The sequence below is a fragment of the Anser cygnoides genome, chromosome 5, assembly GCF_040182565.1.
Source record: "Anser cygnoides isolate HZ-2024a breed goose chromosome 5, Taihu_goose_T2T_genome, whole genome shotgun sequence".
In the NCBI taxonomy this organism is placed as follows: domain Eukaryota; kingdom Metazoa; phylum Chordata; class Aves; order Anseriformes; family Anatidae; genus Anser; species Anser cygnoides.
The window spans coordinates 27,358,708-27,372,816 of NC_089877.1; the positions used below are offsets into that span (position 1 = coordinate 27,358,708).

Below are 14,109 nucleotides of genomic sequence, written 5' to 3' on the forward strand. Positions count from 1 at the left end.
ACACTGAAGACACACCACACTGTCCTGACTCTGTCAGAAACAGAATTTTACACCACCAATGTGTGACATGCACTTGGTCTCAGAGCAGTCACCCACTGCAGGCAACAGAAAAACAAGGGTTTATCAAAAACACTACATCACCGCTGTACTTTTTTTTTTAAAAAACAAATAGGAAATCTTTTTCTGCAGATCACATACATACTCATTAGAAAATAGTTCAGTTTGCCATGATGACCTGACAATAAATAGTGATGAGGACCAGTGGGAAGTACCAAAACAAAGCATCCCGAAGGTATTTTGTCCATAAATACAATCCACATTCATTCAGCTACTGCAGAACTACAGCATTTTACCCAGAAAGCGGAAATAAAGTCAATTCACTTATGTGCACAAATGCATTTCAAGTTGCACCTCCCACATCTCATGAGAATTCAGTGGCTTGACATCCCCTGCAAGGGGTGACCTAACCTGATTTCTCAGACCTGCTTTGTACAGCAACCGAAGGCTCCCAGCAAGAGAAAATGACCTGTAGCATACCCAGCAGGCACGCGCCCAAACACCACGCGCATACACACAACACAGAAGGAAAAATCACTTTGCATCAATTCTTTCTTTCATTCCTGCTCTATCTTTATGACAGCATTAAGTTTCTGCATAAATTACAAAAAGACTGAAAAGAAGGACTTGAGGGAAATTCATTTCAAAGTATTTAAAGTCCGGTGGTAGGTCGCTTATCTGAGAAATTAAAAAACTCGATTGCTTTGTATTTGAAACTGAGCAGAAAGCAGACTGCGACTTGAACTTTTTCTTCTTCTCCACATTCTCCAAATCCTTCATTTCATTACTGATTGCAGATTCAAACCTTTTCATCACGCTCTCTCTGCATCTAAAACAGACTCTACGTGTCCACTGACTGCCATTTTAGCAAAAAGCATCAGTGGTAATGGTTCTGTAATCTTGTGAACAAGCTGTTACTAATGTAAACTGGCAGCTACAAGGATGATTTTGCCATACATTTTGAGGAAGAGACGAAAATAGTGCATTACTTCATTAAGAGAGATTTTTTTCTGCCCAAACAGCATTTTACAGGGGCTAACAAAGGATGCAATAAGGCAAGAAAATAAACAATTATTATTGATAAGTGCATCAATACGCTTTGCTGTCTCACTGAAAATAATTACACCACTTTTCATTATACTTCCTCCTTCAGTGTTGCACGTTATTTAGATAAGATTTTTTCCCCTTCCAATTATTCAACAGAAAACAAGCATTTGTAAAAGTCACTTCATTGCCATTCTTGGCACACAGCTTAAACAAATCAGTATCGGAATTTGCAGATCCTTCTGCTTTTATGTGGTTTTGTTCCAGACTAGTATAATGAAATGTAAAGACCAGAAAAATGATATTTAATATTTTTGCATTGCACCTTATGATTTTTTGTCAGTATTAATAAGAGATAATATTAATATTAATTAATATTCATTAATATTTGGCGTTGCCAAATATTAAATCCATTCCACTATTTAGTGGCATACATGAAAGAGTAAGTTAAAAAAAAGAATTTTTTTTTCAGAAGCACTAGTTGGTGGGTGAGGTCATACACATGTTTTTATGTTCACAATCTTCTCATATTAGCATATTTACCTATTTGGGCCTTTGTAGTGAGTCTCCAGTGACCTTTATGCACTGTCTCTCATTAACAGAAACAATTTACTTCCTTACCTAGCCATCACATCTCCTCCAGTACAAATACAAGTTTATATTATTAACTGTTTTTTCAACAGTTGCCAACTGAAAAGGAAAAAGCTAACATTTTTTCTTATTTAGACTAAAGAAGTAAGAACCTCCAGAGAGGTTTTTTTCATGAAAAGAGAAAAAAAACGGCAAAGAGTAATCCTCTTCACTAGTTTGCACTATTGGTGACCTTTAGAGAGACCTACCAAAGCTAAAGAGAACCTTAATTAGCAGAAAGGGCAATGGAGAGAACAGGTAGCATGAAGAAAAAAGCTTTTATTCTTTACTGTACTGGATAAGAATTTTTAAGAGATTGATGAAATCCTAAAGACTGCTTCATAAATGTTGTATACTAGAACTCATCACTTTGGGTTAGCTAAAGATAGAATCAGCTATGGCAGGGACACATTCTTTTCTGAAACTTCTATTTAACATAACAGGAATGATGTGCCATTTAAAAGAAAAAAAAATCATGAAGCTCACAGGAAAGGTTTGGTTTTGAAGTTTCTGCCTAAAAAGTGTTACTGTTCTTCAACGCTCACACTGCAAGATTCTAGAAGCTGTCTTACTGACTTAAACAGCAAAAATTATATATGTGTATATATATATATTTCACCTTAATTTTTCAGATGTCTTGTGGGTAATTCAACCAAATTTGTCACATGACTATAACCTTTAGCTTCTCTAAATCCAACATGCATCAAGAGACAAAGTAGTGAAGAACCACTGTCCAAGGTCCCCAGTGCCCTAACGCCAGAAAAACAAGATGTTAAAACACCATTTTATTCTGCCATTGGTCTATAGAGTATAATTCTAAAAAGTAAGAGCTAGCGTACAGCATCGCCCTGACCCTTCAGGCAACTCCATTGTTAACAAGCTCCAAGAATCATTTAGAACTTGCTGAAAACATGCACACATCCAAATTACCAAGAAGGGCGAGGACTGGGCTATACTCGTGATCCACAATTCCAGGACTTTATGTGCGCATCACGTCTCTACTTACAACACAGTTTGCACTGTTTGCCAGACCTAGGTGCACTTTGCATATCTACAGCCCAGTAACTGCAGAACTTCATATGCAGTTTGCAAGTGGTGGGCTCTGGTCAGTGCTCAACTGCCCAAACAACAGGCGGACAACTTCAGCTTGGGTCCCACCACAAGAGAAACCACTCTGAGTCCATTAGTATCGGGTGTATCCCAGACAAATTTGTACAAATATATATATATATACAGACACATACTCATTCTTGACAGTAACTCAGTAATGAATATGCACCCAGTTAGCAACAATAAAATACTATGAGCCAAGCCAAAAACACTGAAGGAACAAACCTCTCATTAGCACAATTTGGTTCTGAATTTTACCTCCACAAATAAATTGCACTCTGGGACAATAATCTTCTAACACCCTTGCTAACTGAAGGCTGAAGTGGAAGGAAAAGAAATAATGAGTACGGTATCATTTAAGCTTCTGTTGCTTCCACGGGCATGACGCCTACTGCTAAAAATTAACAGGAACATAAGTCAGTGAAGTAAGCAAAGCAGCAAAACCTGAGTAATAGAGCCCAAAAGAGAATACAGAAGAACAACGGCTTAGTTTGTCAGGCAACTGGAAAAAACTCAAGCCATCAAAGTATACCAATGACAGAGTAGTAGCCTAGGAAATGCCATGGCCCAGAATCATCACTCTGCTCTCTACACGTCAAAGACCCTGGCTATTTCAGAGTTAAAGAGAAAGTCTGTACAGTTATCCTCTGGGAAAAGCGAAGCAAGAATAGAAGCAGAGCCTTGAGGCGAGGTTCTCACACACTCCAGCAGATTCACTGGTCTTACTAGCAGGATGCATTAGTCAGTCTACCTGCTGAAGAGTTAAAGCATTATTTTAAAAAAATAATAGTGATAATCATGAAACACCACATGCATGTTAAAATACAGAGGAATGGCTCACATGAAAGGGAACTGTAGAAAAGACTTCTTTCCATGCCTTACCATAGAATTACACAGGCCTAAAATCCTTTGATTATGCAAGCCAGTAAGAAATATTCCTTTGTGCTTGCTACAAGGCTCCAAACCACCACTGAATCAATCATCTGTGATTTTCATGTTTCTTTAAAATACAGTGAAGCCTTCTGATGGCTACATAAGGCCATGCAGCACCATCAGGCTGGCTGCAAACCTCCAGCAGGGCTCCCAAAACTACCCAGTTACATTCATGGGAAAGCAGGAGCTCTTTCAGAATTGCCTTTGTGACCATAAAACTGTTACTTAGTTGAGTTACAGCACTGCAGAATGAGTTTTCAATTAGATTTCATCACTTCTAGAAATTTGTTGCTTCTTTCATCACAACTACCTCTGATCTCCCATTTCATGTACCCACACCAATCCCCTCACAATGTTCTCCAGGACCACTGACACAAACAGAGCAACACGACACAAGCAACGTGTTTAGCTCGGAGTCCACACGTGTTCCCTTTGCACAAACAACTTCTCTTGGAGCTCTCCTTAGAGCAAACGCCCAGTGGCGAGAAGTTCCACTGGCTCATACGCACATGTGGTTTTCGCTCACCCCACCATGCATTCAAAACACACCTCCCTGAGGAGCGAGGACCCCCACAGCTGTTTGAGCAGCAGCTCCTCGACCCTCGGGGTCGGGCAGCCACCCACCCTTCCTGCTGGTCGCCGCTAGCACTGCTTCATCAGCTGCCACGGCACGAGGTGGACCACATAGACCCTTAGGTGAGCTGGCTTAGTTTTTCCCTCAGGGCTGAAACTGCAGCTAAATAGGATGATGAGCACTTGGGAGAGCTTCTCCAACACTCGAGCCATTACCTTTTGCCTTTCCTCTGAATAACACCCACTACATCGTACGTGATAATTAAATCTAAGTAATGGCAGGATTCAAAATTGTCTTTTGTACACCTAACAAAATATGAAGCTTATAAAGTTATTTGTTTAAGCTAACAAAAGTTCAGGATCGTCTGTTTCAAAGTTATCCAATTACTATCTCAGAGACTGAACGAAGAAAAGTGGAACAAAAACTTCCAAATAGGTGAGGCAGGAAAACAGAAAGGCACAGCCTTCAGAAATATATATATATATATATAAAGAGCTTATTATAATTAAATTACCAAAAAAATCATGTCAGACATGAAGCTGTTACGTAGTACTGATGCTGCACGTTCACCTATGCAACAGGACTTTTTCAGTATAAGTGTTTCAAGTTAAATCAGAAGGGAAGTTGGCAAATACAATGAAAAAATAACAATAAATCTCATTAAACATTTCCATGCTAAACAATCAGGGATTATCACAGAACAGTGCGTTCCCTGGCTCTGTGAAAAGGAGGTTTCTCTACTGGCTGACAACTGAGAAGAATAAACTAACTTTGGCTGGACAAAAAGCGTTTCCCTTTTTCCAATGCAGACAGCCCGGAAAAAAAAAAAAAAAAAAAAACTGTGACAAGCAGTTACACAGGAGCTGAGCAGGCTCAGCAGCTTTCACCATATTCTTAAAACCTCTGACAATATTTTTCTATACTGATCTCCATATACTTTCTACATAACACATTACACAGTCTATCTACCCCTTCAGTCACAATTTTTATTCCCAATGCCCTACTTAAACCTCCTTATGAATACATCTTTCTTCTTGTCCTACCTAAAACATTTTATTTCTGATCGGTTTGCAGCAACCTTTCTACTTAATGGAGTACTCCTATTCACGCTTCCCCCAAAATATCCTCTTTTCCAAACTGAAAAAAAAAATAGATCCTCTCAACTTTCCTCTTTGGTCATAAAGAATAGGAACAGAAATAGAAATGTTTATTTCAGTTAGAAGTGACCTACAAATTATTCTCCAGTCCAACTGCCCAACCGCTTCAAGGCTGCCCAGAAGTTAAAGCGCATTGTTGAGGGCATTGTCCAGATGCCTCCTGAAGGCCAACAGGCAGGGGCACCAACCACCACTCCAGGAAGCCTGTCACAGAGTGTGACCACCCGCACGGTGAAGGCATTTTTCCTGCCGCCCAGCCTGAACCTGCCCTGGCACAGCTCTGTGCCCTTCCCTCTGATCCTGTCATTGGCTACCAGTGAGGAGAGATGGGCACCTTGCCCTCCATTTCCCCTCCTTGGGGATCTGTCAAGAGCACTGAGCTCGCCCCTCAGCCTGCTCCTCTCCAGCCTAGGCCAACCCAGTGTCCTCGGCCTCTCACCCTGCCGCAACCCACAGGCCCGGATCCCTTTCTGCAGGGCTGCTCTCCTGCTGCTCGTCTGCCGGCCCGTACCTGCACCCGGCATTACCCCGCCCCAGGTTCTAAACACCTGAACCAAAACACATCTAAACAGCGTTTACCCTCGTTGAATTTCACACCATTTATGATTGCCCCATGCTTCAATGTACCTAGATCCCTGCGCAAGGCCTCTTGTTTTTCCCCCGCTGTCAAAAGCACCTCCCTGGGTAGTTCGGCCAGCAAATTCCAGACCACTGACAGGAAAATTGAAGAGAACCGGCCTAGAGTTCAATACCTGCTCATCTATTAAGCTGCCAGTTGCTTTCTATAGAATTGCAGCAAAACCAAGCGCATCCTCCTGCAGATTTTTCCTACTTAAATATAGTTGTGTAAAATGTGACCTTGAGCTACACCTTCCTGCAGTCTCTTTCTCTCATTTCTTGAGGCTGTGCTGAACGCCAGCTCTGTGCTCCACCCTTCTGCCTTCCCTTTCTTAGCACTGCCTTCACACTGTAGAGCTATTTCACTCCTTCACCAGAATTATTAACAGAAATACTGAATGCACGCGGACACGGAATGAAGCCTTGCAGAATCCCATTTAACAAACACCAATTTGACACTTGAACCGTGAAGAAGTTCCCAACCACTTGTTCACACAGTCATCAAGAGGCTTAATCTAAATCAATACACTCCAGATAAAGCAAGCCACACTTCAGTCAGGCAGTCAGTGGCTCTTCACGCCTCAGCACAGTAGAGAAACTCCTGCGAAGGGAAGCTCTTCGCACCTCATTAGTAATTAAGTACAGCTCACAAATTGACATACATTGATCTAAATAAGTTTTTTCCTAGTTGCGTTGTAGAACATTAACATAAAGCATCAAAAGATGTGTTGTTCCAGGTATCTATTTCTTCTCCTACATGCACAGGATGTGTTGCAGTGCTCTACAGGAAACCAAATGTGTATGTATTTGAAAAATCCAAGCTTTTGTTACTATGTAGCTGCCTATGAACAGATTGCTTCTTGCAGTTGCTTAGACTGTAAAGTTTCAGCACGTACTAATGGGGAAAAATATATCTGATATTGATAACATTAGTTTTAGATAATAAAAATTAAATAAATTTGATGATGTCATCTTGAAACTGTTAAAGAGTGAATGCACAAGGTAAGAAGGAACGCACTAAAATCGATCTATTCTACTTCCACTTGCAACTGACACCCAAAGTCAGAAAAGGAACATCAAAATGGACCTGCCCATTCCAACTGCACTTCAGTAGTAGCATGCATCACATGCACACACAGTGTATAATTTGTGATAATTGAAAGAAAGTTAGAAGAATATCTTAAACCAACCAGAAGGACGTGGTCAAGGACCATCAAAATAAAGCCCAGTATCATGCCCACAAATTTTGCTTTTTTTTTTTTTCAAATAACCTATATTTTATAGAGAGCTATTCAAAGTAGTACATAAAGTACTATAACAGTGCATAATAGTACAAATCAGTACAAATAACAGTCCACAAAATCAGGTATGAATTATAAGCAAAGTAGAGGAGTTAGGATAAAAGGAGATAACACTGGGCCAATTTCAACTGGATCTTTTACTTTGAGCATTATAATTTCACATTACTAAAAATGAATAATTGCAAATGTGTTCTATTTATTTAACATAGATTAGATAAGTTAAAACAGACAGAAGCAACATAAAATTATTCAAGCTGACAGATCTGCAAAGAAATCTGCCATTTGGTAAACCAGCTGGTCATAATCAGACTTCAGATTAATACTATTTTTGAAACAAGGATGCAAAATCTTCAGCATTCAAGCCAGTTAAATCAATGTGCATGCTAGTTATAAGGCTGAACAAGTGCAAGATGCTTTTTCTTTTTCATAAGAAATGAGCACTTTTCCTCCCAGTTCCTAAGCCAATTCCACACTTCCATGAGAAGCAGAATCTTGCTTAAACAACAGCGCTGTGGAGTTCCTCAGAAAGCTATTTCCTTAATAGCTGGTAGTAATCATGAAAGTTTTTAAGATTTTGATCCACATCTAAACCCATCACAGGAGTAAGTCTGTTATTTATAAACAAATAGCAACCTGATCTCCTTCTACATTATCATCCAGCAGAGAGGGAGAGAAGTGACTCAGCAAGTACTGGGTCTTGGCAGGATTTGAAAGCAGCACAGCTATTACTAAAATAAAAAGAATTACAGCATGCTTACAATAGTGTACAAACATATAAAGTGGTGTCCAGCATTCACTGGCCCACAGAAACCTGAGATGCTAACATGACACCACCACTGTGCTTTCTTATCCCTGTTGTACAGGTCAAAAAATAACAACCTCCCGTAGCTTCAAAAACAGGCTCAGGATCCACTAAATTAAAACATCAAAAAGACAAATTTTGAAGACGAATATTGGTTTCAAATGAATGCAAATTACTAAGGAATATTACTGCCAAAACATTATGCAATTTCACGCCAATTTCTAGCTCACCCTAAAAATTGGTAGGTACTTCCAAGTTTTTTAATGAAGTTTGGTGTTACTGACACTCTTATGATGCTTTCCTAAACCCATTCACCTATACTTTTACTTGCATTTTACTGCTCTGTCTATAGCAGGCTCAACAAATCCAAATCCAGTTATTTTAATGCAATTTGATGTAGATTTTGTTTTAAAGCTTTTCATAATTGAAGATATTAAAAAAAAATAATCTCAGACAACAACTAAAGGTCCAGTAATCACAAAGTACTTCAATATCTAGCTTAGCAGCAATAGTTTTATAAACAAATAAGGTAGAAATAAATTAAAATTTATATTTTAATAACTTTTAATTATGATTCTAAATGATATTTTTTCAGGATATAATACCAGATTATCTCAATTCTGATTATACAATGCTAGAAGAATCCTAATCTAGTAAGAAAATTCCTCCGAAATGCCAAACCAACACCAACACTGGGGAAATGCAGCATAATCTTTCACAAATTTTACCCTGGAAAGCAAAAGGGCTGAAATTGCCCTACAAAACCCTACATATTACAAAATTTCAGTGTCCTCCACCTCCCTACTCCAGGAAATTTCAAGGCCCATTTGAAAAAAAAAAGAAAAACAAACAAAGATTTTTCATAGAAGGCTCTGGGTTCCCAGCACACAGTCAGAAAAGTGACGGGATAAACCACTCACACTACAAGTATTATTACCTGGCTCTCCAGGTGTGAAGTTTACACATCACCACTTGAAAAGCTCAGACCCCCTGCAGCTGAAAACCAGCAGGGTTCCCTCTCACACATATCGCTTACTCTGGGTCAGGCTCCCTCTCGCTGAGCTGGTGCACTTGTCTAAAACAAGCAACCTCGCTGAACAGAGCGAGAAATAAAACGGGGCAATTTCCTGCCAGTTAAGGGCTGTATCCATTCAGAAACAAGGCCTAGCTTATATCAAAAATACTACAAGAGATCTCACGTTACCGCACAGATGGAAAAATAGAGAGCAAGAAGGACCTCCGTTTTGTAAGGGGTAAACATTCAGGCTGGCTCAGACTAACACTAGGCATCACCAGCTGCAGGTTGCCACAGCTGTCGACACTATGGCTAGATCACTGGGAGCACGTCAGTAAATGCAAGGTCTGTGACAGGTGTGCTACAAAAGCATATGGTGCTTAATGCCAAAAGACTCCAGCGAAGGAAAAGCATGATGCTTAAATGTTGATTAGTGGAGCTCTGGGAAACCCTTAGATCTTGCTTCACTTTTAAACGCGCAGCCCATGCAAACAAATGAAGTCACTGCGCTAGGCTAAAATGAAGAGTATACCAAAGTCAGTAACACAGCGATCAGGCAAAACGTATTGTAAATTGCCCCCCAAAAAAATCTTTGAACTGCTTCCTAAAATACTTCAAACAATAATCCAGATGAAAAAGCATATATATTATGTTTGATTCCCTTACTGAGTAAATCTTTTAAATTATTAAACGTGTCATGCTGGGACAATTACAGCACTACTGGAGAGAACATAGATATAGATGTGTTTTAACTTAGACCAACAACTCAAAATCAACTCGGGATGCTTTTTTCAGCTAATACCGGTACTAAACTTCTACCCTATGCCTCTGTGGCTCATGAGGGAGCACTACTGTTTCATATCCGGAATCCAAACCTGTCTGCACACATCAGTATGAAATCAGAAATCTGTATTGCGAACAACTGAAATTGCCAACTAGTGCTCTAGGTAACAGTACCAATCCAGCTGCATTTTTCTCCTTAAAATGAGTGCTAAAATGTATCTGACTGCAGTGACAAGAGGCCAAATATTTTGCAATTTTTGAAACCCATCAGCAACCATGGGTGTTCTAATACAGATAAAACATTGGCTGGGTCCAACTGAAGCCACAGCATCATAAAAGTCACAGTGAATCTAATCAACCTGATCCTGAAAATGGGGTAGCAGCTGGCCTGTCTACATTAGGACTCCCAGTGCTGCCAACACCAATCAGCATTAGGTTGGGATTGCAATCTTTTTGCCATTCCAGGGCCAATCATGATTTCTTGTTTGACCAATGCTAAAGAAAACAAGACAATCTGAATGTCATACTGTCAAAGCACTTATCCCCAAATTAGAATATTCTATTATAAATTATTTTTTAAAGGTATAGTGTTGATCTTGTACTACGGTGGGTTGCATAGAGCATTTTAACATCTCCAGAGCAAACTGACAGTGTAGTTGTGGTACAGGCAGGCACGTTTGTGTTACCTTTAACCTGTTAAAATACTTTCTATTTAGCCAAAGCATAGGCTTCAAGTGGGATCAGTGACGACGTGTTCGGGTGAATCAGATACCCACTCTGCAGGCTGAGCACGTCCCCGTGTTTTCATTGCCAGTACCACTGGCTGGACAAGACACGCGCTCATTTCAACTTGTAATCAACTGCGTCAAAAACGCTCATCAGTTCATCATCTCTATTTGCAAACAGCGCTGCATTTCCCAAACGAGGCTCGTGCTTCACTGTACAAGCGGGTTTGGCCCGAAGCCCCATCCCGGTTCCCTCCCCAGCACACACGTTTCAGCCACGCCACGGGGCGGCGAGAGGCCGCGGAGCCCGCCCGGCCCCACCGAGGGGAGGCAGCGGCCCCGCCTCCCCCCCCTCCCGTGCCGCGGAGGGCGGGCTCTGCTCTTCCTCCTCCTCCTCCTCCTTACCCGCCGGTAGTGGTGGTGGGCGGCAGGCGGCGGTGCTGCCCCGCGGCCCCGGGGCTCTCGCCTGCCCCGGCCCCCGCCTCCTCGGTGCCCGTGAGCGCCGCCTCTTCCCCGGCCCCCGGCTCCTCCTCGGCCGTGGCCGTCTCCGCCGCTGCTTTCAGCCGCCGGCTCGGCCGCCCGCTCCGCGCCGCCCGGCCGCCTCCGACCGTGTCGCCCGCCTTCCCTGCGGGGCCGGCTGCCGCCCCGCTCCGGCTGCATGGCCGGGCCGTGCCGCAGCGCTCCGCAGCGCACCGCCTGTGGCCGGGCCGGCCTGTGCCGCGCCGGTCCCCGCCTACTCCCGGAAAGAGGCCGGTGGCGGAGGCCGGCAGAGGGAAATGGCGGCGCCGCGGGGCGGCGGCACCGGCAGCAGGGACGGCTCGCGTGGGGCCGCGCGGGCTCCGCGCCGCCGAGGCCCGGTTACCTCCGCCCGGCCTGCAGGCCCGTCGCAAATCTCAAGTTTTCCACACATGCTTAAGGCAAACAACAATGTATTCCGTGTTCAGAAAATAGACACCTTGGTGAAAGCCGAGTAAAGTTAGTGTTCTGTATTACGTGAGGCAAAAAAAGTAACCCAGCCCAGGCTGACAGCTGGTTGTATGCAAGCCTGTGTGACAGAAAGCCTGGAAAGTGATCCTGCACACTCCCAAAGTGTGGAGGACACAGACGATGGACAGGGGAACAGCTTTGTCCCTTACCGCTAGGCTAGTTTGTACGGCTGTGTCTGAGCTACAGCGCCCATCTTGGGCCCAGGGCGGTTCCTCAGTTCCCCTCCATCACGCTTGCTCCACTGGTTTTACTGCACATGCTGTCACTTGACAGTACACATTAAAATATCAATCTGTTTTTGCAGAGTTTTTAAACCCGGTAATCCTTACAGCAAAAATGCTGCCAGAACTCCCACACTGTGAAATCATGGGCTCTAGTGTCTCTGCTCTGCCACTGCCCATGGTAAGGGCTGCTTCTGGGGCACAATGCTCAGCAATCCAGTAAAATTAGCATGGCTCCGGTGCCACACGCAAGCAAATAAATCAAGTAATGGGGAGCTGCACTAGCAAGCACGTTGCACAGACATCCAAATGATTCCATGTGCAGCCAGCACAGGCCTGGCAGACCTAGCGCTGAGCTAGAGCTAATAAACCCTATCGAACCCAAGCTGTGCTTGCATCTGTGGCACAATTTATCTGTGACATGAACAATCTGCCTGCAGATAACTGTAAGCTGACTATATGCACAAATTTAACAACTCACAGTAATTAGTACTTACAGCTAGTATGAAAAAAAATATCCGTAATATTTGGCAACAAATAGCAAATATCATTACAACTCATAAGTGTGAGGTTCATGCATCAATAATTATGAGACAGATAGCAAAGTCATGATATTGTACATGTGCATGTAGAGTTTGTAAATTAATTTTGATCTCCCTATTATTATCATCTATTGTGATAGACAATTAACATAAATTATGTTACCATAGCACACATAAGTCCCACTCACAGACACTATTGCCTTGAGTGATACACAAATAGAGAACAAAAGGTAACACCACAAAGTATTAGCACGGAAGTACGAGACAAAAGATGATGCGGCATGAGGAGATGATGAGAGTGGTCAAAATGCCAAGAAGAGATCTTTTCATGCTAGCAGCTTAGCTTCTGTCAATTTTTATAGGCATCATAGTAAAACAATCCATTAGGGAGGGAACATGATGATAATGAGTGTTTTACCTGGTGATAATGACTAAGTTTTTGTCATTGATTGTAGAGAGCTCATACCAAGCATGAAGAACAACACCAGAGAAAGCAAAATGTATCTGAAAGAAATAGTAGGTGAACATGAAGGTTTGTATTACTTGCACCCTGTTGCAGTAAGAGTGGCACGTAGAAAGAAAATAAGTAGGGAAGGAATGTAAAAAGCCTTCAAAAAAAAAAAAGTTTCACATAATACAAGAGAGAACCACTGTAAATGAGAACCACTGAGATGAGTTGTTAGCATCTCCCCCAAATGTTTTATTTTGGGCTCCCTTTGTGATGCACTTAACCTTCACAATACACCTCTGACTTCCATTTATACATGAATTACAATTTCTATACCATATTATCTGTTGCCCTTACCAAAAGTCATTTCAAACCAAGAACAATCGTGTTGGGGCAACACCAATTTCTACTCCTTTTGCTCTGTGGTCTGCAGTCCATATGGGATAGCTTCAGCAGTCTTTCCTCCTAATTCCTAGTTTTAGACAGGGCAAGAAACCTAAGAAGGGAGCATCCTTGCTACCTATGACAAAAGACAAAGCATCACAATTTCTATTCTCTATTATTTTGAGAAAGATGGCATCATTAGGGAAAAAAAAAAGGGGGGGGGGGTGGAGGCAGAAGTTCAAACAATCTCCTATAATCATACTAACCGACTGCTCAACCCCAGGTGTTAGGCAAATGTAGAAGGCAGCCAATTAGAGGTTCATCCATGTGCCTGTTTGACATTCATCGCTCACGTTTTTTTAAGACTGTCTCAAGCCTTTCGTGAAGTCTTGCAACTTGCACAAAAAGCCTGGTAGAGCACCGGTAGCGTTTCAGTTATGTTACCTGTTGGGGCATGGAGCACATCCCCCTTCTAGGAGCTCTGGTGACTTAAGTTCAAGCTTAGCTGGCTGAGTCCAAGGTCAGCTCCTTCATTGGTATGAGCTGTTATGAAGAAGGTGAGAAGTGAGGGCCTCCCTCTCCTTTTTTCTAGTAGACATCTGTCGATTACAGAACCAGGATGAAAATTCTTTCCTCACTTGGGGCTCGTTAGGACTGCAGTGGCACTTCAGCTATTCTTGGCTGCTAGACTGGCTCTTGAGGCCACAGGAGCCAAGCATACAGATGGTCAACATGCATATATTATGATTATTGCTAGGCTGCAAGGCCTACACATGAA

General features: G+C 42.2%; 2 protein-coding genes across 2 annotated transcripts in view; one reads left to right on the plus strand and one right to left on the minus strand.

The window, feature by feature from the left end:
- The window catches only part of AVEN (apoptosis and caspase activation inhibitor), a 103,622-nt gene extending 92,016 nt beyond the window's left edge, over nt 1-11,606 (minus strand). Inside the window, exon 1 of the mRNA XM_048058623.2 lies at nt 11,155-11,606. Coding sequence (XP_047914580.2) covers nt 11,155-11,409 — 255 coding nt within the window. The 5' untranslated portion in view covers nt 11,410-11,606. The remainder of the gene's footprint in view (nt 1-11,154) is intronic.
- Nucleotides 1-14,109, plus strand: part of CHRM5 (cholinergic receptor muscarinic 5) — a 51,865-nt gene that overhangs the window by 32,835 nt on the left and 4,921 nt on the right. The window lies entirely within an intron of this gene.